This window comes from Malania oleifera, chromosome 2, assembly GCF_029873635.1.
Source record: "Malania oleifera isolate guangnan ecotype guangnan chromosome 2, ASM2987363v1, whole genome shotgun sequence".
Classification (NCBI taxonomy): domain Eukaryota; kingdom Viridiplantae; phylum Streptophyta; class Magnoliopsida; order Santalales; family Ximeniaceae; genus Malania; species Malania oleifera.
This window is the reverse complement of record NC_080418.1, coordinates 5,549,504-5,574,040: the sequence shown is the minus strand read 5'-3', so window position 1 is coordinate 5,574,040 and position 24,537 is coordinate 5,549,504. Positions and strand designations below refer to the sequence as shown.

General features: G+C 38.0%; 2 protein-coding genes across 2 annotated transcripts; one reads left to right on the top strand and one right to left on the bottom strand.

Moving 5' to 3' along the window:
- The first annotated feature begins 535 nt into the window (after positions 1 to 535).
- LOC131149081 (selT-like protein) lies at positions 536 to 17,165 on the top strand. The gene is made up of 4 exons (XM_058099156.1): positions 536 to 1,000; positions 1,108 to 1,181; positions 15,824 to 16,139; positions 16,847 to 17,165. Exons 1-4 carry the CDS (start codon positions 767 to 769, stop codon positions 16,952 to 16,954), a joined length of 732 nt encoding a protein of 243 aa, XP_057955139.1. The 5' UTR covers positions 536 to 766; the 3' UTR covers positions 16,955 to 17,165.
- Positions 17,166 to 17,910: 745 nt separating this feature from the next.
- LOC131149080 (internal alternative NAD(P)H-ubiquinone oxidoreductase A1, mitochondrial-like) lies at positions 17,911 to 22,479 on the bottom strand. Its single transcript, XM_058099155.1, has 8 exons — positions 21,839 to 22,479; positions 21,011 to 21,224; positions 20,741 to 20,901; positions 20,489 to 20,554; positions 20,068 to 20,231; positions 19,356 to 19,470; positions 18,674 to 18,853; positions 17,911 to 18,385 (listed from the first exon to the last, which is right to left on the bottom strand). Exons 1-8 carry the CDS (start codon positions 22,301 to 22,303, stop codon positions 18,233 to 18,235), a joined length of 1,518 nt encoding a protein of 505 aa, XP_057955138.1. The 5' UTR covers positions 22,304 to 22,479; the 3' UTR covers positions 17,911 to 18,232.
- Positions 22,480 to 24,537: the final 2,058 nt, after the last annotated feature.

Sequence of the window (24,537 nt, the reverse complement as noted above, 5' to 3'; positions counted from 1 at the left end):
TACCTAACTTTATTAATCAAGTTTATATGACATGTTTTGAAGTTAGAAGAGTTTAAGTTAAAAGTGGTCAAAATTATACTCCTTATTATTAGGTTGAACAAAGTTTCTCAAGTTGACATCAATATAGTGGATCAATTTTTACTATTTCTATTAATATCACATTTCTTCTCCAAACTTTCGATCTCACCACGAGTCATAATTTTCTACATTATTTGTTTTTTTTTTCAAAAAATAGAACTTATTTACCAAATAAACTCTATTTCAACTTGAATTTTTTATTTAATCAACTTAATTGAATTAAACTGATCAATTGGAAATTCGAGTACAAATCAAATTATTTTTCCGTTTCTTATAAAACATAACAAATTAATAAATTATTTTTAAATTAAAAATTAAAAATATCTTAACATGTACAGAGTCCAAAAATAATATGCATAATAATATTCAAGCATGAAATCAAAAGAGAAATTAAAAAAAAATGATATGTGGACGCAGTTGACTTTGAATATAAGTTATAGGCTTAAAAAATTATGAATTTGGAATGAAATTTCTTAAAAAAAAAAAAAAAAAAAAACTGAAGAATTTTCTTGTTTCGAATAATTTGATTTTTGGGTTCAATTTAATTTTATTTTTGGATATTTTTGAACAGCAGCTGAGAAAGCTGTAGAGAAAGAGGTCAGGAGACTTCCAGGTAGAGTGTTGGCCGGGAGGGGGTTGCCCCGGCGATCGTCTTCCAAGTTCGAAGTCCTTCTTCTCCGATAACGCCATGGATCGCGTCCACCTTCTTCTGCTCGGTCTACCTCTCTTTCTCTTCTGCACTGATCTCGTTTCCATCTTCACTCCACCGCCTCCCGGACCCCCGCACCACCACCACCACCACCACCACCAGCAGCACCAGCACCAACACCCCCCTCACCGCCACCACCACCACCACCATCAATCCGGTCAGTATCAGCAGCCTCCACCGGTTGCTTCAGAAACCCTAGAGTTCCCCACACAGGTATTTTTAGATATCTTCAATTTTCATCGTGTTCTCTTGCCCTTAGCTGATTTGAGTACTTCTTTTTTGACTGTTTCCCCCCCCCCCTCTCTCTCTCTCTCTCGCAGAATCCGGACTTGGTTGAGGGAATTGGTCTCGGCAACACGGTCGACATTAATTTCTGTGCTTCTTGCTCTTACAGGTACACACTAGGTGTTTTTCTGCTCTGTTTTTGATTTGTTTAGGTTCGTGGTTGATTGATTATTAGTCGTGGTAGATGGTTGTGACTTCTCCCTCTTTTTCCCCCCTGGATTGAATTTATCTGTGTTACTGAGGTTGTTTTCTTTTGGAATTGCTACGAAATCCCTATATTCAACACAGAGTCACACAGAGACTGTTTGGGAAGAGCTCCTTTGTTTGTGATGCTGTGATCTCGCTAATTTCAAACCAAATGGACTAAGTCATGGAGTGTGTTGCTCATCAATGAAAATGCTATTTGTTTGTGATAATAATAGGATAACTATATTAGTACAAATTCTATTTGACGTTTGGCCATAATTAATTCTGTTGCTTTTGTATTAACTACAAAGTTTTGTTTGGCTGGCTAAAAGTTAATAGCCTAGGCCAATGGGCCCAAGACATGCCTTTCTTTCCACCATCAGATAGAATTATTGTTCTGAACTTCCCGAGCACCCCATGTGTCTCCACAAACATTTATATGGATTTTATAGGGTCAATGGAAGGAAGATATGGAAACATGGGTTGGGATTTAGGAACAGCACAAAGGTATTCTTTGCTGTTTGGAAATCCAAATCTAACGACGAAGAATTACTTTGTGTAAAAATTTAAGAAATCATAGTTGTCGGTGGTGGAAAAAGGTGTTTGTTTCAATCAGCCTGAAATTCATCTTTTTAGGGTGGGCTGCATGGGCAGTAAAATTTAGGGAAATCATGTCCATGGTGATGTGCTTTTTTTTTTTTTTTTTTGGGTTATAGTTGTCTATTGGAGTATACTATCCTACTTTTGCTTCAACTCTTGCTGAGTGCTTTGCTTGTTATGCCTCATTGCCTCCTCAGATAGCAGATAGCATAATCCTGCAAACACTATATAATGCACTGTTTTAATCTTGTTGACCTTCCCTTGGTGCTAGTTAACCAAGTGCACAAATTTTAAACACCAGATTTTTGGTGCCTGGTCTGGACAGTAAGGCTTTTCAAACAAACTCCATTTGGATGGTAATATGTTATATTAGCCTCGCTTTCAATGTGCTAGGCAATATTGCTCAAGTTTCGAGTTTTAGATTTTGTTTTTCAGTGAATTTGGAAGTTAGATTAGGATTGGAGAAGGTCATGGATGGAGTTTTAATTGCCTTTTGGATTGGGTTGGTTTATTCTTGTACAAAGTATTGCAGAATTCTAGGGTTTGGATTATGTTTATAAGGTAATTAGTATCATCAATGCCAAATATTGAACCCCGATTTTTTGCGTGCACCATGGCAATCACCTACAACAAAGGAAAAAGAAAAAGTTTGGGAGACCACCGGTGGACTTTGGGGCTCTTCTCCTACATTGAGTTTGGAGATGGTATGGAATGTATGTACCATAGTTTTTAGAGTGCATTAAAGAGTCTTAGAATGTCTTAGATTGTCTCTGTCCCCCTTCAACCTTGGCCTCTCCTTTTTATAGGTGATACTCCCCAAGCATAAATGCACCGCACTCCATGAAAAAGGCGGTTACACCCCTTCCATTGCTTCTTTTACTTCCCTTGGGTTTATATTTCCCCATTTTAGTTTTAGGGTGACCTTTGGCCTTCATATTGATGGATGTATTGCTTTGACCTTTGGCCTTCCATTAACTAAGCAATTATATCTCCAAGGCACCGCTCTACTGTTTAAATACGGGAAAGGCCTTGGAATTGATGTAGTCAACTTAGCAGGTCCCTTACATGGTTCCTTTCCAATTTGGGTACTTTGAGTAATTATTAGAACAAGAGGCTTATGAGTGTATGACGGATGTATTGTTTTGTAACCCCTCTTTTCCAAATATATACTGTCGCACCTTCCTCTTCTGCATAGAATTCTATTAGATTGGAATCCATTAAGCTCTGAAGGAACTGACGAAAAGTCTTGCAATTTTGAACAGAAAAACCCTCTTTTCTTCTGACAATCGCATATTGTGCCTGTGGTGCAGAATGCCTCCTTTTCTAATACTCCAGCTTAGTACAATTCCATGTAGACCCTGTTGAATGGAGTTTGAATTTGGTCAATCACCACCCTTTTGATTTTACCATCTTCCTCCCCAATAGCACTTACTGCATTCCCACCATGATTGGGTAATGGGTTTCCATGTACATTGGGTTCCTTCATGTCGAACACCAGCCAACCCGCATCTCTTAAAACCTGTACCTTGTATTTAAACGACCATCATCTGTCTAATGGGTGTCCAAGAGCGTTAGCATGATATTCACATCGAGACTCCAGCTCAACCAATGAATGTAGCAACTAGTCCTAGTTTCAAGTAAAGGAAAAAAAAAATTTTAAAACCCCTAAAAATTTGAGAAAAAAATTTGAAAAATTTTATAAAATTTAACAAGGATTTTAAAAAATTTGGGAATGTTTTCAAGTAAAGAAAAAACTTTAAAACCCCAGAAAATTTTAGAAAAATATTTGAAAAAAAATTCTAGAAAATTTTTACAAAGATTTTGAAAATCTGGGGATGTTTTTAAAAATGATTGTTTTTATGATTTTCTTGATTTTTGTGCGTTCCGAGGATTTCAAAAAGGCTAAAGAGGTAATTCAGACCTCACCGGTATTAGCTCTGAGGGAGGGTTTATCTAACAAGATCCTCTCATTTGGAGGTCTTATTAGACATTCATAAATCGTACTTTGATTTTGTTTATTTATTTGTTTATTTTAAAGGAATTAATTAAAGACCATCAAATTCAATTTAGGGATAATTCATAATTAATTAGGTATTGTTCGTAGAACAGGTGTGTAGGGGGTGCTAGTACCTTCTCCTCGCATAATCGAACTTCCGATCCCAATTCTGGTAAAGCTAATTAAGACTAGGTGTTCTAACTGCACCAAGATAAATAATAGGTTAGTGGTGACTCCATTTCAAATTTCAAAATTTATTATCCCTTGCCATTCCAGACCCTTTTTCGGGACGTTGCGGCACGAGGTATAGAAAATGGGCCTAAAGGCAACCTTGGTCCAAGAATCCGATAAAAAAAAAAGGCTTAAAAGCCACTTTAGTCTAAGCATTTGAGACACATAAAAAGGCCCACCTTGGTCCAAAGCGTTCGAGGAAAAAAAAGATTAAAAAAAATGTGACCTTCTCCCATGAGTTTAGTCACAAAAAATGTACTCCCAAACCTTGTAGTGCCATTCAAGGCTTGGGAGTGGGATGCATATGATGAGGATAAAATACACCATGGCAAGTCAAGAGTTGAAGAAGGATATCGAAGACCAAGAGTCACCCCAAAATTAAAGTGGGGAAAATATAACCCCAAGGCAAGTAAAGGGGATAATGGATGGGTGTAACCCCCTGTGGTGGGCTTTACGCTAAAGAATATCACCTATATAAAGGAGAAGCTAGGTTGAGCTAAGGGGAACTCTCTAGGGCACTCTTAAGACTCTCTAATGCGGCCACAATTACATATATTCGGTGCCAACTCTAACTTAAGCATTGGAGAAGTCCTCAAGGCCACTAAGATCTTTCGAACTATGTCTTCTTTTTCCCATTGGTTCTAGGTGAATGTCATAGTTTGTTGACCCTAGAGATCCGACATCAGGGTTCAGTTTTTTTCATCAGTGAGTATTATGGACTCGAAGATCAAAAAAGGAAAATTTGCAATTCAGTGGTTAGAACTTCTGTGAAATTCTGATTTTGTTGCCACCTTTAAAGGTGTGTTTGTTTTGGTGTCTTGACTAGAGTAGGCTAAGCTAAGCACCCTTACCTTATATTTGGTGCAACAACAAAGTGTGGAATAGGATTGGCTAAGCCAATCACTCTCAGCACCAAAACGAAAGCATGCTAACTTGAAATAATATGCTTAGGAGTTGGGACATTATCCAGAAGTATTAATCAATATAAGATTATGTAGCCTACCAGTGCTTGTTTGTGCATCTTATTTCCTTTTTTGGATGGGGCTGTCTGTTTTTGTGTCTAGTGTCACGGACCCCCAAATTAGACTCAACTAAGGGGCGCGAGGCTCTCCCCCAACAGAGTTGGCCAATAATCACCCGTTCAAGCCTACAAACATGAGCATCACATAAGTCTCGGCAACCACTCATGACCATGAAATATCAATATAGACACCAGTGGATCAGGAAGGCAAGAGACATTCATGCTCAATGATAAAATAAAGACTACTTATTTTATTCAAGTAAGAGAACACTATACAAGCCATAACGCAAGTAATTTGATATTAATTTACAAATACTTGGATAATACATGTAGAGCCATCTCTCTCCCCTATTTAATCCCCATTACATTGTCACCCCCTAACATTCTGCCCCACTCATTCTATCGACGACCTCGTCGATTTGTTGTACAAAGTCTTCATTCTTCCGGTTCTATTGTTGTTGTCTTGAAGTTCATGAAATCTTGGATCTTTTGTGTGAGATGTTGGAAGTCTTCTGTTTTGTCACCGCCCTTCTTCTCCTAACCAAGTGTTGTTGTTGATGACCTTCATCATTGCCAACCCTATCTGCAAGGATCTCACTACGTCTTTGGCTATTGTCTTCATTCACAGAAAGGTTGAGCTCCTGCACTCCTATTTGTACTGATCTTCTTCGTTAACATGAGGCTCTCCAAGAACCAGGTCTCCAGCTTCAAATTGTCATGGTCATCACTCTTTGTCTACACGTGTCTTTGTGAGGTTGTAGGCCGTCAGAGTGTCGCAAATTTGGCTTTTCATCTGTCACCATCTCAACAAGACATGATTAGTTGTGAGTTTTTTGGAGCCATGGCAGCATTCGTATGTTTAGTTGTGAGGCTGTGGCAGTGTTATATCTGTCAGTGAGTTGTTCACCTTTGTCCATAGTTGCGTCGGTGCTTCACATGGTTTGTGATTGTTCCGATTATTGATTGTTCTTCTTGTTTTTGGTGTGGTTGCTTATTTGTGAGTGCTGTGGTAGTGCTATATCCATTGGTGAGTTGTTCACCTCATCCGTCGTTGTGTCGGTGCTTCACATAGTTTGTGATTGTCCCGATTAGTTTTGATTGTTCTTCTTGTTTTTGGTGTGGTAGTGTTATATCTGTCGATGAGTTGTTCACCTTTGTCCATGGTTGCATCGGTGCTTCACATGGTTTGTGATTGTTCCGATTATTGATTGTTCTTCTTGTTTTTGGTGTGGTTGCTTATTTGTGAGTGCTGTGGTAGTGCTATATCCATTGGTGAGTTGTTCACCTCATCCGTCGTTGTGTCGGTGCTTCGCATAGTTTGTGATTGTCCCGATTAGTTTTGATTGTTCTTTTTGTTTTTGGTGTGATTGCTGATTTGTGAGTTTTGGGATGGAATCTATGAATTCCAAAAAATTGTTTCCTACATTTCTGTCGTAAATAACGACTCAAAAGTTGGATGGAAAGGACTATGTTCAATGATCTAACGCTGTTTGGATTTATTTAGCAGGATTAAGGAAATCTAACCACTTGCTCCAATCTAATTCTTCTAATGAGAAGAGAAAAGATGTGTGGGTATAGTATCAAGCATCACGACATGCTTCTCTTCCCATTGCATCTCTTGCCCAAATAGGTAAGCACATAGCATGTCTGTCATCTAGTACTTCTCATCCTAGTCATTGGGTCATAGACTCCGATGCCACTGATAATATCACGTGTATACCTAGCTTTTTCTCTACTCTTGAATATCCTGCAAATTTACCTTGTGTTACTCTTGTTGATGGATCCACTACTGTAGTCAAGGGAGTTGGGACTATAAATCCCACTTCTTTTATTTCTATTCCTTCAATTTTATATATTCCTAAATTTCCTTTCAATCTTATGTTTGTTAGCAAAATTACTAAATCCATGAATTGCTCGGTGACATTCTTCCTTGATTCTATGGTTATTTAGGATTTGAAGACGAGCAAGCCAATTGGCGAAGGTCGTGAAGCTGGTGGACTCTATCATTTTGAGCCTCTATCTCCTTCTACCGCCTGCACTACTGCTGCCACACCTTTCCAAATTCATTGTTGCTTGGGTCATCCTTCATTGGAAGAGTTAAAATGTCATGTTCTTAGTTTGAGTTTTGTGTCTAGTCTCGATTTTGAGTCTTGTCAGTTGGGAAAGCACCATCGTGTTTCTTTCACTTCTCGGGTCGATAAACAGACTGCATGCCCTTTTATATTAGTTCATTTAGATGTATGGGGTTTTATTAGGGTTGTGTCAAGTTGGGTTTTCGGTACTTTGTAACCTTGGTGGATGATTATTCAAGAATGACCTGGTTATATTTAATAAAAGATCATTCTGAGTCATTTCATGTATTTTGTGTCTTTTATTCTGAAATAAAGACTCAGTTTGGTTTGTCAGTTCGAATACTTCAAAGTGATAATGCTAAAGATTTTTTCTATGCGCAATTCACTACTTATATGATTTAATTTGGTATTGTTCATCAATCATCTTGTGCTCGCACTCCTTAGCAAAATGAGGTTGCAGAGTGAAAAAATAGACATGTCCTTGAAATCACTCGCACTTTACTTTAACGAATGCCTGTACCTAAAGTGTTTTGGAGTGATGCTGTGCTTGTTGTTAGATCAACAGAATGCCATCCTCTGTTTTTAGTGAGAAAATTCCCTACTTCATTCTCTTTCCTAATTCACCTTTATTTTCTCTTTCTCCTTGTATATTTGGGTGTGTGTCCTTTGTTCATCAACAAACCCTTGGGGTGGATAAGTTGGATCCTCATGCTATAAAATGTGTCTTTATGGGCTACTCGTATACTTAAAAGTGATATCGTTCTTATAGTCCTATGCTGCATCGTTTCTTTGTTTCTGCCAATGTTACCTTCTTTGAGTCTATATCTTACTATACCTAGTTACTGAGTGCTTCTGAGCTCAATGAGTCTCTTTCTTTGCCTAATCTTCCAGATTCTACGTTGCTGCCCTTGCCCCACCAACCATTTGAGTCCCCATGTAGTTCGAGTTCTTCTCATCGCCTTGATCATCCTAATTTGCAGGTGTATTCATGACGGCGGCTCCAAGGAAGAGAGTCCCCTCTAGCTTCTACTACCACGCTTTGGTTTCCTTGTCTGATGATCGTACTTCCCATGATGTTGATTCTCCTATTGCTGTTAGAAAAGGTAAACACCCCATCCAACTATGTTTCTTATGACTCCTTATCACCCTCCTATTATTGTTTTATCACTGCTCTATTATCTACTACCCTTCCTAAATCTGTTTTGGAAGCCTTAGCCCATTCAGGGTGGAGGGATGCTATGGTTGAATGAATGCTTTACATGACAATAGTACTTGCGACTTGGTACCTCTTCCTCCTGAGAAGTCTGTGGTTGGTTGTCGCTGGGTTTACACTGTGAAAGTCAACCCTGATGGTTCTATGACTCATCTAAAGGCTTGTCTTGTTGCTAAGGGATACACTCAAGTGTATGGTCTGGATTATTTTGATACTTTTTCTCCGATTGCCTAACTTACATCAGTATGTCATTTCATCTCCTTGTCTACTACTTGTCACTGGCCTTTGCATGAATTAGATGTAAAAAATGCCTTCTTGCATGGTGACCTTGAGGAGGAGGTTTATATGGAGCAACCACCTGGGGTTGTTGCTCAAGGGGAGTCAAGCTTAGTGTGTCGGCTCAAGAAGGCTTTATATGGTCTAAAATAGTCTCCTAGAGCATGGTTTGGTTGTTTCAGTGCTGTAATACTTGAGTTTGGTCTTCGACGGAGTGTTGTGGATCATTCTGTGTTTTATCGTCATACTTCATCAGGTAGGATTCTTGTTGTTTATGTGGATGATATTGTTATTATAGGTGATGATGATAAAGGTATCCAGACTGTCAAACTTTTCCTACAGACTAAGTTTCATACCAAAGATTTGGGACCATTGAAATATTTCTTGGGTATAGAAGTATGGAGATTTCGTATTAGAACTGTTGTGCCATAAAGGAAGTATGTTCTTGATTTGTTAGATGAAATTGACTTGTTGGGATCTAAACCGGTTGATACACCCGTGGATCCTAACAAAAAGTTAATGTTGGATATAGGTGATTATCTTCCTAATCTTGGACAATACTGGAGACTTGTTGGAAAGTTGAATTATCTCACATTTACTTGGCAAAATATATCTTTCGCAACAAGTGTTGTGAGTCAATTTCTAGATTCTCCAAGGAAAAGTCATTGGGATGCAGTAATTCACATCTTGAGATATCTCAAAGGTGCACCCGGGAGAGGTCTTTTATATTGTGATCAGGGTCACACTTATATCCATGGATATATAGATGTAGATTGGGCTAGATTGCCTTCCGATCGGAGATCCACCATTGGGTACTATATATTAGTCGATGGTAATTTAGTTTCTTGGAAAAGTAAGGAACAAACTGTAATGGCAAGGTCAAGTGCTGAATCAGAAATAGAGTATGACTCACACTACCTGTGAACTTGTCTGGTTGAAGAACATGTTGGAAGAATTGGGTTTTCCGCATTCTTAGCCTATGAAGTTGACTTGTGATAATCTAGTTGCTCTTCATATTGCCTCCAACTCGGTTTTTAATGAGCAGACGAAACACATTGAAGTTAATTGCCACTTTGTTTGGGAGACACTTGTGCAAAAGCTCATTACAACCGCTAATGTGAAGTCGGACATGCAGTTTGCTAATTTGTTTACCAAAGCATTGAGGGGTGCTTGTGTTAGATTCATTTGTAACAAGCTAGGAGCTTATGACAATTATGCTCCAGCTTGATGAGGAGTGTTAGGGGTTATATGTCTTTTAGTATTATTATTATTTAGTGTGTTAGTATGTTTGGTAAGTTAGATGTAGCTCCTATAGAAGATAAGATAAGGGAGTGACGACGTAGATGGTATGGATACTTGGAACGTAGGTCATATAGTGCACTTGTGAGGAAGAGTGACTTAGTTACTATGGGGGGTAATAGAAGGGGTAGGGGTTGACCTAAAATAACTTGGGAGAAGATAGTGAGTAAGGATTTAATATCCTTGAATCTATCAATAGAAATGGTCCATGATCGCATAAATTGGCGGAAAAGGATTCATATAGCCGACCCCACCTAGTGGGACTAAGGTTTGGTTTTGTTGTTGTTGTAGTGTGTTAGTATGTTAATTAGTGAGAGTTAGTAAGGGTATTATTGTCATTATAATGTATTTAAATTTGTATTATAAATAGAGGGAGAGGCCTATCTTCAAGTTAGGTCATTCATTTTTAATCAAATCTTAACAAGGATTGAAAAATACTTTCACTTTTACTTTGTTCTAGAAACATCTAAAGTTAAGATTCCTGCTATTAGTCTAGATGATGATTTCTATTCAATGGTATGACTGATTTGAAGCTCATTATGGGGGATGCCTTCATGGGAAGAATTTGTTTTTGGATTACTAGTCCAATTTGGGTCCACACTGGATATGAGAATATTGATGGGGAGCTTTCCAAAATATGCCAAACCAGCATTGTCTTGGAGTACCAAACACGATTTGAGTGACTGCAAAATAGAACTAAAGATTGGAGTGAAAGCCAACTCATCGGTATATTTTGTTGAAGGTCTCCTACCTGACATTCTACGTGAGGTCAAAGTGAGTCGTCCATAGAATATGGCTGCTACAATTCCATTTTCATGGTTAGAAGAAGAGAAGTTGAAAGAATAATAACATCACTTTAGCAAGACCATGAAGAGGTTGAGGATGACTGCTGATTCAGATCAAGCAAGTACAGAATCTAATGATAATGATGAATCTGTCACTTCTTCAGTTAATGCTTTATCTAGGTATGCTAATCCTCAAACCATGAAAATTAATGGCTTAAAATGCCAACCTGTCACTGTCTTAATTGATATGAGTAGCACTAATAATTTCTTAGATACATTGTTAAACGGTTAGCCTATCCTGTGGAGCAATTTTGAAAAGTTTGTTGTGAAGGTTGCACATGGAAGGACCTTTGCATGTTAAAGCATGTGTCCGAAGGTTGAACATACAAAATCATGAGTTGTATGTTGATTTCTTTTTCGTACCACTAGAAAATTGTGAAATGGTTTTGGGTATTGAATGTTTATGGAGTTTAGGTGATATGGCTTGGTATTTTTATAAACTAGTTACAAAGATCGCCTTAAACGGTAATAGAGTGACTCTTAAAGGCAAACATTGTGGCATTGTCTCAATAGTTTCAAGCCATTATATAGAGAAGCTTCTTAAAAAAGAGTGACATGGTTTCTTGGTACAACTTCGAGCACTATAAGAGTTACGACATCAATTTGGTCAGGATGAAAGGCTAGAATCTCTTATTTCAAAATTTCTGACTTGTTTGTGGAACCCTATGGATTGCCACCATAGCAAACACATGATCACTGCATTCCTCTATTACTAGGTAGTGTCCTTGTAATGTCCATCCTTATAGCTATCCTTATTTTTAGAAAGCAAATAGTGAAAGAACTGTTAGATGCTAGCATAATTCAACCAGGCGTCAGTCCATATTCTTCTCGTCTTATTGGTGAAGAAGAAGGATCGTCTTTGGCGGATGTGTGTTGATTATCGAGCACTTAACAAGAGCACTGTGAAGGATAAAAATCCTATCCCTATTATGGATGAGTTGTTAGATGAGTTGGGAGGTGCCCAACAATTCACCAAACTCGACTTGAGATCAAATTATCACCAGATTGTGTACATGAGGATGACATTTAGAATATTAACTCACGATGGCCATTACGAGTTCTTGGTTATGCCTTTTGGGTTAGCCAATGGGCCTTCCATGTTCAGAGTCTCATGAATTACATTTTTCGACCTTACCTATGTAAATTTGTTCTTCTATTTTTATATATAGCAAATATCTTGAAGATCATTTACGTCATTTGCTAACTGTAGTCACCACTCTTCGTGGGCATCATTTGTTTGTTAAGAAATCTAAATGCAGCTTTGCTCGACTGTATGTGGAATACCTTGAGCATATTGTTTTCAAAGAAGGTGTTTCAGTTAATCCTTCTAAAATACAAGTGGTGATAGACTAGCCTATTCCTTATACGATCAAGATGCTGTGAGGATTATGGGGGTTGACTAATTACTATTGCAAGTTTGTCAAGTAGTATGAAAAGGTTAGCACTCCATTGACTGCTTTATTGAAAAAGGATGCATTCAAATGGAGTGACTGAGTGAGGAAGCTGAACAAGCCTTTGTCAAGCTTAAGCACGCAATGTCTACCACACCAATTCTTGCCTTTCTAGATTTCAACAAGTTGTTCATCATTGAGTTTGATGCGTCAAGAGTTGGCATTAGTGCAGTTTAAATGCAAGACAGACACACCATTGCTTTTGCCAGTAAGACTTTTTTCATCCCACATCATCATCTCTGTTTATGGTAAAGATATGCTAGCTATTGTGCATGCAGTTACAAAGTGGTGATTGATTTGAATGGCTGGAATTTCCAAATCCGAATTGATCACTAGAGCTTGAAGTATTTCTTGGAGCAACGGATCTCTTCCATGGAACTATAGAAGCAGATCACTAAGTTCTTACGTTATGACTATAAGATTATTTACAAGAAAAGGGCCAAGAATGTGGTTGTATATGCGCTCTTATGACTTCTTGAGCAAGTTGAATTTGTAGCTATTTCTGTACTTGCATGTACTAAACTTTTCTTAACTAAATTAGGAAAAAATGGTGGCAAAATCCGGAGACTAGAGATATTATCCAAAGGCTACAAGAAAGGCCAACTTTAGTCCCTCCTTATTTTTAGGACTCTTTAAACTTATTGTATAGGGGGAGTATTTTAGTAGTGCCTAATTCAGCCCACAAGCAAACCATACTGCAAGAATTATATGCATCATTGTTTGCCTTGAATTCCTGAGACCTATAAGTGCATTTCTTTTTTCGGAATAGAATGAAGGGTGAAATCAAAAAAATTGTGGCAAAAGGTGATGTTTATCAACAACAGAAGGGTGAAGCAATGGCAAGTCCAGGCCTTATATAGCCTCTTCCTATTCCAGAAGAAGTTTGGACTGATATCTCCATGGATTTCATTGAGCGACTGCCATCTTCTCATGATAAATCTACTATTTTTGTTTTTGTGGACTGTCACAAAAAATATGCCTACTTTTCTACTATAACTTGCCCTTATATTGCTACGGCTTTGCTTGTACTTTTGTTAAGAACATTGTTAAGTTGCGTGGAATTCCTTAGTCTATTTTCAGAGACCGTGACAAGGTCTTTACAGGCAACTTTTTTTGGAAGGTGCTTTCCCATTTACAAGGAATATAATTGAATATGAGCACTACATATCTTCCTCAATTTGATGGGTAGATTGAAGTTATTAACAAGTGCGTGGGGACTAATCTTCTTATCTTTGTTGCTTTCCTAGCGGCAGACGGCTTCTATGGGCAGAATGTTGCTACATACTGCGTATCATTCCTCCATCAAGTTGACTCCACTCGATGCTATTTATGGTTGAGCTCCTCCCATCCTTGCTAGATATTCAATTGGATCCTCTAGAATTGATCAAGTTGACAATGAGTTACATGGTTGAGACAAAGTGCTTCAATTCTTTAAGGAAAATCTTGTGCAGCTCAAGCTCGTACGAAATAGCAAGCTTTTAAGCATTGTGGTGAAAGATAATTCTCAGTAGGAGACTGGGTTTTCCTCAAGCTAGAGTCCTATAGATAGATATCTGTGATTAGTTGTTTTTCAATGAAGTTGTCTCTTCAGTTCCTATGGGTTCTTATAAGATCTTGGAATGTATAGGCCTTACTGTTTATCGTCTTAACTTACCAATAGGTTCTAAGGTACGTCTAGTTTTTCATTTCTCTTGCCTCTAGAAGAAGTTAGGGTGGCGAGTTACTGTGTAGCGCCACTTGCTTGATATTGCACCTATTGGTGAGGTTGAAGTGCAAACACAAGCAATTCTGAATCGCTGAGTGGTTAAACGGAGAAGTTGAGACATCATAGAAGTTTCAGTTCACTGGTTTCACTTATAGCTGAAGAAACAACTTGGGAAACTCATCAATCCTTGAAAAAGAGATTCTTGGAGTTTATTGCTGCTTAACCTTGAGGACAAGGTTGATTTGAAGGAGGCGGGAATATCAGGATTACCAAATCAATTGGGATTTCTCTGTAAAATACGTTAGGATTCTCAAATCATTTAGGACTTTTATTTAATGTTATTATTCCCGAATCAATTAGAATTTTTGTTTAATGCGTTAGGATTACCAAATCAATTAGGATTTAGTCCATTAAAGACTTGGATGGAGATTTTTTACATATCTAATAGCAGTAGAATTCCGTATATATATATATATATATAACACTATGAGGTCTTTTCGTTCTAGCAATAACATAATTCAGAGCCTTTGGCTAATTTGGAGACAGATCCCCTCGAAGTGGTCCCCCTGTTTTCTCTTTTTATTTTCCATCCTTTCAAGGTCCCCAATTTCCTAGGATAAAATCCTAGGGTCTTATCATGTGGCTTAGGTGGGCTTGGATTAGGAAAAATGAAGGATTTTATGGTTTAGTTGTTAAGGACTGCTGGACCAGGGCTAGAAGTCAATTAGGGATGAATTTTATTGGGGTTAAATAAAAAACAAGGATTCAAATGGATGGAATGTGTATCCAGAAATTCTGTTGGTAAGGAGATTAGGGTTTTACGATGGTGAAGGCAGGAGAATATTCAGGGTTTTAGGGCATTTATTTAGTGGAAGATAGAATGCTGTTTAGGGTTATAAGAGGGAGGAAAGGAAAGAACTTAAGAAACTTACCTAGGCTCTGAGAAATCCACTGAGAACAACCATGAAATCCACATGGCAGAAAGAAAGCACTATGCTGAAAATTCTTGTTCATTCATCTTTTAAAATCAAAAGATTACGCCGTTAAATTGATTCCACCCTTACCAATCCTACTGGGGCTCAAGAACTTCTAAGATCTGCAGCTCCAGAGGGAGCAAACGGCAACTAAGTCTCTCTTCTTCAAAGGTACCAATTTCAACTTTGCTTCATATGGTCAATAATTGCATCTGATGGGTGTCTCCCTTCTATAAAACATGTAGCATGTACATACACACAGCTATAACAATTTCTTTTCTGCATGGAATGAAATACCATGGTAGAGTCAATAATTTTATTTGATGCCAGTGGATCTACATTCTATAAAGCCATGTAGCATGTACGTATTTTCAGTTGCATATGTTTTTTACATTCATGCATGTACACATGAATATATCCATAAAGATTATTCATATATACTGCTATATAATTATGTAGGTTCACATGAAATGTGTTTTCTTTTGTATTGTACCATAAACGAATAAGCCATAGAGAACTTCCCATCCCAAATCCTTTTCAACCGTTAAAATGCTTTTAGTATGTATAACATGTGTGATGCATGGACATAGGCATAGGCATAGGCATGCACTCATATTAATATATATGCACATGTACATGTTTGTGTGCAATACACTTGTATGCATATATGCACACACTTACATATAAGTATACTGATAAATAAATAAAGAGCCAAAAAAGATGGAAGCGTGGGGAAAAGACGAGCTTCACTGTACCAACAAGTGCTGCTTTCCTGCTGTTCATTTGCAGGTCACTTATTATGAGGAATTAGTATTGGAAGAATTTAGAAGTGATTTTTAGCTCATGTTGCCTCCTTTTTTTTTTTTTTTTTTTTTTGCGCAGAGGAACTGCAGTGACAATGAAGAAGATGCTGGAAACATCTTTTCCTGGAATTGATGTTGTTCTTGCAAATTACCCCCCACCGCTTCCAAAGCGTGTACTGGGAAAACTGGTACCAGTCGTTCAGATAGGAGTCATCGGTATTGTTATGGCAGGTGAACAGATTTTCCCAATGTTGGGGGTGATGACACCACCGTGGTATTACTCTCTGCGTGCGAATAGATTTGGGACCATTACAACGACTTGGCTTCTGGGGAATTTTTTTCAGTCTTTCCTGCAAAGCTCAGGAGCTTTTGAAGTTTATTGCAATGATGAAATGGTTGGTGACACTTTCTTTTATCTAACTAATGTTGTATTTGGATCTTGACTGAAGTCAAGGGCTTGTTTCGTTGTTGACATTTTCAATTTTCCCACGAATTATAAAAATATCATCTGGATTTCACTTTTTCAACATTTGTATAAAAAATTTAGAAAACAATAAAAAAAAAAGTTTTCCAAGTTGTTTTGTGCAACTGTTGGAAAATTTTGAAAAATTAGATGGCATTTTTGTAATTTTTTACAGAACTAAAAATGAAAAATAAAATGTTTTCTACTAACCACACAAGTCCTAAATGTCTCAATTGTTTCTTTTCCATATGAACGCATGAGTCTGTTGGCTGTTCTATTAATTGGTGAATGCGCCTATACAATTAAATAGTCAAAATTTTGAGAAATTTCTTACCGAACAAAGTTGAGAAATTATTGGGTATTCCCAGTGCATGCACCCAAAGCAGAAGGATCCAAACTTAAGAAAATTGAAAGGAGCAGCAAAAGGTTGACCATTTTGGAACTCGATTATTTTCTCTCTAATATGTTTTCATTTCAGTCTTTATGATACTCTGTTTTGTTAAACAATTATTTCATTTACTGGCCATATGATATGGATATGTGAAACAGTGATTGGTAATGGTGGCAATTCTTGCACATCATGATCGCTTGCCCTGCGGTTTCAACCTGGATTCACCCTTTTTTTTATCTGCGTTGCAGGTTTTTTCCAAGCTGAGGGAAGGGCGGTTCCCTGGCGAGATTGAGTTGAAAGATCTCATAAGCAAGAAGTTGGCTACCTCAAGAATCACTAATGGCCTTGGAGATTAGTGACCCTAGTTCACTGAATGTTTATTGCAATCAAGGCAGATCGAAGTGGTAAAAAAAGGGGTCCAATCTTTGTCTTCTGGGCTTTGCACCAGATATGTGTATCCCGAACATCACCCCGATGAATGTTATGATTGTAAATGTAAATTTTGTGTGGTTTTTTTCCAAGACCCAGTTTTGAACTTTTACTATAAACCCCAGCTCTATTTACTCATTTTTTTTTTTCTTTCTTTTGTCACCTTGTGGTCGATCATTTAAAATCATTCAGAGTTCTAGTTATAAAGTAAAAAACTTGGCTTCAGGTTTTAGTGAGTTTATAAATACAGGAGAATACCACAAATGTACTTAAACAATACAATCTCATCTTAGTCTCACCTGGTACTTGAATAATAATACAATCTCTACTTAGTTTTGCCTGGTAAATGACTTTTATTGACTCATCGGTTCCACACATGCACCAAGAAGATTCTAAATCGGTCCTGAGCTATCTAGCTTGAGTCACCCAAAAATAGAAGAACATAGATGAAATGGGATAAAATTATGAAAGAAACACCAAGGGGAGTGAAGAAAAGGAGAGAAAATAGAGATGGAAGGGGCAAACAGAAGAGGGATTAGGATTTCCTACACAAATTCTGATCCCTAACAGAATGATAAAGGCAAGCTTCAAGATCTAGAGTTGACCCAAACAAAATTAAATATCGAAGTTTCAAAAAAGACATGTTTCTGAAAAAATTGAGTTGAAGTTGCGTCTCAAGAATGCATTGTTCACACCTAATCTTGTAAGTGTCAACGGAGAATATAGCTTGACAATTCTTGAAGCTCAGAGGTAATCACAATGGAAGTTTTTATGCTCATACTGAGTTCTCTGTAATGAATTAACATGTCAAGATTCAACACATTCAAGATCATTGATCGAGTATGCTGGTTTATTCCCATCACATCTCATGCTATGACAAAAATGCCTCTCAAATTTGAATGACTTCATCGAATTTGAGGTGTACAATCAACCAGTATAAATACCTAGATACAATATAACTCAGAATAACAGGTGGCTAGAATGCTAAAAAGGGGGGAAATGAACAAATCAATAGATTTTGTACCACAACCTATGCTTACTAGCCGCTTCATTATACGTGAGTCACCTGTGGCAGCTTGATTGCTTAGACCTTTTATGTCAGCTCGAATCATGCTTGCAGGTATAATAGCAGCTCAGTTTGGTAATGGAACCGATAGCTCTATTTTTATATGTTTTTTTAGTAGGGTACCTTTGAAATCCAAAATTTATATTCGGCTGATATCACGACCAAACACGAAAGTTGTGAGCCAGTTAATTGCTACATAGAATCTGTTCCTCCAGCTTATTACCCGGGTGAGATAAGCCGATCGCCAAACAATCCAACTAGGGACTCCTGCCAATGATATCCCTCTAGCCTCCTGCAGAAAGTGTTCGATAATTCAGCCAACATAGGAAGCAAGCACTACTAAGTGATAAGTGAGCCCACTGTTTAATTATAGTGCTAAACAGGGCAGCTGTTAATAAGCTTTTCAGAAAAAGAAAATCCTTACTGTTTGCTTGGAGAAGCCTTGGATTTGGATTTGTATAGGATTTAGATAAGATGTAATATAAAATTGTTTTGAAATTTGATCAAATCCACTCAAATCTAAATCCAATGTCCAAAATTCATGCTCCTAAGCACTACCTTAGTGTAGCTAGAAACTCACCTTGCTTTGTCTAAGGTCCACAAGAGCCTTGTAACTTCCAACAGTTGCCATGCTTCCCAAATGCTTGTAAACGAACGGCTCTCCCAAATCAATGTCTTTCCCAGTGTTGGCTCGCCCTCCACCGGCTTTACCAATCTTGTTCATTAGGTTCGCTAGATATTTCCCTTGCCGCTCGGCCACCTGTTTGAAACACTCCAGAGAGATGGAAAAATAAAGAGAGAATAGACAATTTCCTAACAGAATAATTCAAATTGCTCATTTGGGTTTCGAAGTAATAAGGACTTCAAGAAAAACTTAAAGGTATTCATGGTATTCATGAATTCAGAATTGATCACTGATTCGTACACTAATTAGAAAAGGTAATAAAGAGCATTGAAGAGGTATATATGACCCTTATTGCATGGATTGGAACGAGAACAACCAACTGGAGTGTCACAATGAACTTGGCTGTCCAATTGGGCTTCCACAATTTTCTTAAATCATGAAGGCATAACAAGGATCTTACAATCCCAATTTCATGAACAGCATATGGTAATAATGGGACACTGCAGTAAAGGCTGACAATGAATTTGTCTAGAATCTGGATTTCTTAAGCCTATATGAGAAAATAATCTTCCAATTAAAATGCTCTCCTGGGATACTCAAGAGTCCACTATCTGTTGAAACAATATTCAAGACTAACCTGGGCCAGAGCAGGAAGAACTGGTTTGCCAGTAGTTTCAAGAAACCCACTACAGTCACCGATGGAGAAAACGTCGGGCACAGAAGGAACACGCAACCACTCATCAACACCAATCCTGCACTCAAAAATAGACGTCATTCAATAAAATAATTAACACTGATGGAGTGGTGGGACAGTCCCAACAGTTTAAGCATGAGACATCGGCTTTAGAGGCATCAAGAAGGTAGAAATCTCAGGAAACTGCAATCTTTTGAAACAAAATACAGAGAGACACGGGAAAAGAAAAGAAGAACAAGGTAGGACCATAGGAGAACACGGAATGAGAGAAACAATAGAACTCTACGGTATCTTGTTGAAAACTAGAACAGAAATGCAACAAGAGATTTGGGAAAAAGGTAGTTGAAAAGCATGTTAGAAACCGTATTTTACAGAGACAGTCACAAGGTATTGAAAATTGGTGTTCTGCAAGGACTTTAAAACATTGACCAGAACTCGTTCAAAGTTAGCTTCGAAGTGTTTCCAAGACAAAATCCAAACTTTCCCTGGAAGTTACACCACTAGCTTCCAAGAAAAAGTTAACCAGGAAATAATCTCTATTGTAGAATGATTTCCAAGCAATTAGGATTTAGAATTCTACTTCATGAAGGATTTTTGGATAGCTAAACAAGAGTAAGAAATGCATTTGAGAAGAATCACATCATTCATAACTTACCTTCCACCTGGAGACTTGGGGACTTGCACAGACTTTATAAAAGGTGAGGGACCAACACCTGTAGACCACACTAACAGCCCATATGGAACCTCTGTGCCATCAGTAAGAATTAACTTCTGATCTTGAACATCCTTCACGATCCCACGAACAAGACGAACTCCTGACTGATAGAAATTATTAAATGAAAATCAAACACATCTGACAAAATAAAATTTCTTTATTTATAAAAAAAAAAAATCTTTGACATGCTGATATTATTCTATCTAGACTGATCCCGTACTCTCTCTCTCTGTGTATAAATTCCATATGAGAAACCAAGCTAACATTTCAATATCAGAAGTGCAGGGAAAAATCCCACCATCCTGACCTACAACATCCAGTACTTACGGTACTTACAAACCCCTTATATTAAATTTCTCACCTTAGTCAACTGCTTAGTAGCATAATGCCTCAGGCGATCATCGAAGGATGACAGTATCTCGTTTGCCTGCGAAGAAGGGCCGGATATAAGTAACAACAATATTCCTAAACATGTTGTCTTAGTAATTAAATGAATTATCATTGAATTATGCTCCTAAATGGGAGAATGTAATGAATACAAGGCAAGTGCAATTCAAGAATAAAAAATTCATTTTGATTCTATGATAGTTTAGAACTTTAACAATGGTCGAACCTCAATCAAAGTAACACGGATATAATCTTTCACATGAGTGTATCTTTCCTGAACATCTTTGATGATAAAATCGCTAAGTTCACCGCTGAACTCAACTCCTGTAGGACCTCCACCAACAACAACACAGTGTAGGAGTCTGTTCTTCTCTTCTTCTGAAATTCCTGCCTCCACACCAAGCCCCAAAAATGAAATTCACATAATATAACTAGGTCTATTATTCTTATTATTATTTCTTCTATAGAAAAAAAATCTCTCTCCAATGTAGCATACCAGGCACCTCAGACAGCATCAAGTTTAGGAGTAGCTTTCTTCGGATTTCCTGAGCATGAGAAACTTCACGAAGAAAAATTGCGTGCTCCGTAACACCCTGGATCCCAAATGTGGATGCTTGTGCCCCGGACGCGATGACTAACTTGTCGTATGACACTTCAAACTTCCACGAGTGCAAGGCTTGACTTCCATCGGTAAGAGTTTGGCAATTGACCTTCGAAAGCCAAATCACATTTCATAAAACATGCCATTATAGGATTCAAATCTTTGAAATTTTTTCATGAAAGAAAAGCCCATAGCAGGGAGCTTCAAAAAATTGATGTCACCAGCATGTAAATTCTATTAACCCAATTTAAATATATCAGACCGAATTCAATTGCTCAAGATAAGGTTCCTTGCAATTAAGCTATAGATTACAAAGAATTAAAAATAATGAAATAAATAAGAGTAAGAATCATTTCTATTTTTTTACATTTATATGAAAAACTTAGAAAATCATTAAATTAATTTTAGATTAATTTTTCCCCTGTAGCAACGGCTCCGATAAGGATCTATTTGAAAAAAAAAAAAAAAAACAAAAATATTGTTGTTGTTGTTGTTCTATTTCAAACACTATTAAATGCCCTCTAAAAATCAAAATTTAATTCTTAACTTTCCATTTATTTGATAATAAAGCATAGTGAAACAGTTCAACACTTTCTTTTCAGTCAGTACCAATGCTTTCCACATGCTGATTCCAAAAAGCTATTAAACATTCCAAAGAATTGAATCTACGAGTCCTCAGATACACAATACTTCATGATTATGCAAAGTTCATAAGAAACATACCACGTGATTCGTCGTATCAATTCGAGTACAGTTGGCGAGAAAGAAATAAGATCCGGGTACCCGCGAAATGGCGGGTTGGATCCGCCCGATGGGCTCCGCGACGGATCGGAACTCCAGGGTCCCCACGCAGGTCGAGGCCAGCAGCGGCGTGAACACCATGTGGTTGCGAGGCGAGATGCAGACGACGTCGTATAAGCTCGTGTCGAGTCCCTTCATGAACCGGCAGCCGGCCCAGCCCGACCCGAGCACCACCACCCTCGGCTTCTCGTGGGCCTTCGTCGGCCCCAGCCCTGCCCGAGGGCAAGGCGATGGCTGGCCGTCGCGGGCCGGCGTCGAATCGGCCGCGGAGCTGGAGAAAGAGGCGAATTGCGCGGGATGAACCGGAGTGTTTGGGTAAAATACGGGTCTGGGTCTGATGGATGATCCGACTGCAGAGAGCCGTACCATGTTTCTGAACCAAGCCATCTTTGAATTGATCTTTCCCTCTCACTGCCCCTGTGCGTCTGTAGAGATCTGAAGGAGGAAGAGGGAAGCAGAGGAGGCGGTGGGGGAAGGCACGTGGCAGCTGATGTGTGCGACAGGTGGCGGTCGCGTTCCAGCATAGGTGGCGGGTTTGAGGAGGACTGGAGGAGGGGAGTGATAAAGCGAGAGATATTTCATATTCAGAATTATGCAATTGTTGCTCAGGCGGTGCCACGTGGGACAGAGGTAGGAACGCACGTGTGCGTAGGGGTAGTTTAGTCCAATGGAATGTGATTTGTCAGCACAAATGAATTATTCTTGTTGGGTGGGATGGGGACCGCGGTCTGCGCATTCCACGTCGGCGGCTCCAGGAAAGGAGGAGGAAGGTTGAAGGTAGAACCCAAAACGGGCCTGAAGGAGCCGTTTTGATTGTGTAATACTGTCATCCCCACCCCCTTTGCCAGGTTAGCATCTCGAGTTTTTTCTCCGTTTATCTTTTTTTTTTTTTAATATATGTTAAATAAAATATTTTTTTAAAAAATAATTCTCGAAATGATTCTGACATAATCTCATTACTTAGAAAAATGGTATGACATTGGATGTGTGACAAATCTCGCTGGTTTATTTAGCAAGATTTGCTTGCATATTGACTTTTTTCCTTCCTTTACTCGCGGAACAGAAAGAAGAGGGGCTTTGTCAATGAGGAAAAATTTGACAAAATCGAGAATTAATTATACATTTTAAAAGAAAATATTAATAAATTTTGTTATTTAGGGGAATGTTGATGGATTTATTAATAAGGGAAAGTTTGACAAAATCAAGAAAATTTTAATGGATTTTGTTATTTAGGGAAAGGTTGATGGATTTATTAATAAGGGAAAATTTAACAAAATTGAGAATTAATTATAAATTTTAAAAGAAGATATTAATAAATTTTGTTATTGAGGGGAAAGTTGATGGATTTATCAATAAGGGAAAGTTTGACAAAATCAAAAATAAGAAAAAAGACACAAATTGAGAGATTGTGTCCACTGACATACAACAAAATTAAGAGAGGAAGGAGAATTTTGAGGGCGAACTGAGATAGGAAAACTAGGAAATGGGCAAAGTAAGATGGTGAGTGAGGGAAAATGCGACCATAGAATGAGAGATTTTGGGAAACAGTACACCATAATAAGCATGAATTGTGCAATTTTCCTTCGTTGCTATATAAGCTATCCGCATTGGCCTCTTTTTGCCCCTTCAACTACTCTCCTCCTTCCTACACCGGCCCCTCCGCCGCCGAAATCCTCAGTAAGCGCAAAGACTATCTCAGCCCCTCCTTGTTCCACTTTTACGAAAAACCTATACAACAACAACAACAACAACAACAACAAAACCAAGCCTTAGTCCCACTAAGTGGGGTCGGCTATATGAATCCTTTTCCGCCAATTTATGCGATCATGGACCATTTCTTTTGATAGATTCAAAGACATTAAATCCTTACTCATTATCTCCTCCCAAGTTATTTTAGGTCTACCCCTACCCCTTCTACTGCCTCCCACAGTAACTAAGTCACTCTTCCTCACAGGTGCACTATAAGGCCTACGTTGCAAATGTCCATACCATCTGAGTCGTCCTTCCCTTATCTTATCTTCTATAGGAGCTACACCTAACTTACCACGAATATGTTCATCCCTTAATTTATCTTTTAATGTTATACCACTCATCCATCTAAGCATCCTCATCTCGGCAACTTTTACTTTTTGGATATTATGTTTCTTCGTCGCCCAACATTCTGATCCATATAGCATAGCTGGTCTTATAGCTGTCCTATAAAACTTCCCTTTCAATTTTAAGGGTATTCTACGATCACATAGAACACTTGAAGAACTTCTCCATTTTACCCAACCTGCTTTAACTCTATGCATTACATCATCTTCAATTTCTCCTTCAGCTTGCATAATAGATCCAAGGTATCGAAATCTACAAGTACTATTTATTTCTTCATCATCAAGTTTAACTTTGTCTCCAATATTCCTCCTATCATTACTAAAATTACATTTCATATATTCTGTTTTATTTCTACTTATCATAAAGCCTCTCGATTCCAAAGCTTCTCTCCATAATTCTAACTCAGCCTCTACTCCATCCCTAGTTTCGTCAATTAATACAATATCATCTGCAAACAACATACACCATGGAACTTCCTTTTGAACACTTTTAGTTAATTGGTCCATCACTAAAGTAAAAAGATA

Excerpts from the sequence above, each read along its gene's own strand:
- LOC131149080 (XM_058099155.1), bottom strand. The coding sequence starts at position 22,303 with ATGGCTTGGTTCAGAAACATGGTACGGCTCTCTGCAGTCGGATCATCC. Across the intron at positions 20,902-21,010 it reads GATGCTGTCTGAGGTGCCTG|GAATTTCAGAAGAAGAGAAG; the intron begins GTATGCTACATT and ends GTGTGGAGGCAG. Across the intron at positions 19,471-20,067 it reads CCCAAGTCTCCAGGTGGAAG|GATTGGTGTTGATGAGTGGT; the intron begins GTAAGTTATGAA and ends TTTTGAGTGCAG.
- LOC131149081 (XM_058099156.1), top strand. The coding sequence starts at position 767 with ATGGATCGCGTCCACCTTCTTCTGCTCGGTCTACCTCTCTTTCTCTTC. Across the intron at positions 1,001-1,107 it reads CCCTAGAGTTCCCCACACAG|AATCCGGACTTGGTTGAGGG; the intron begins GTATTTTTAGAT and ends TCTCTCTCGCAG. Across the intron at positions 16,140-16,846 it reads TTTATTGCAATGATGAAATG|GTTTTTTCCAAGCTGAGGGA; the intron begins GTTGGTGACACT and ends TCTGCGTTGCAG.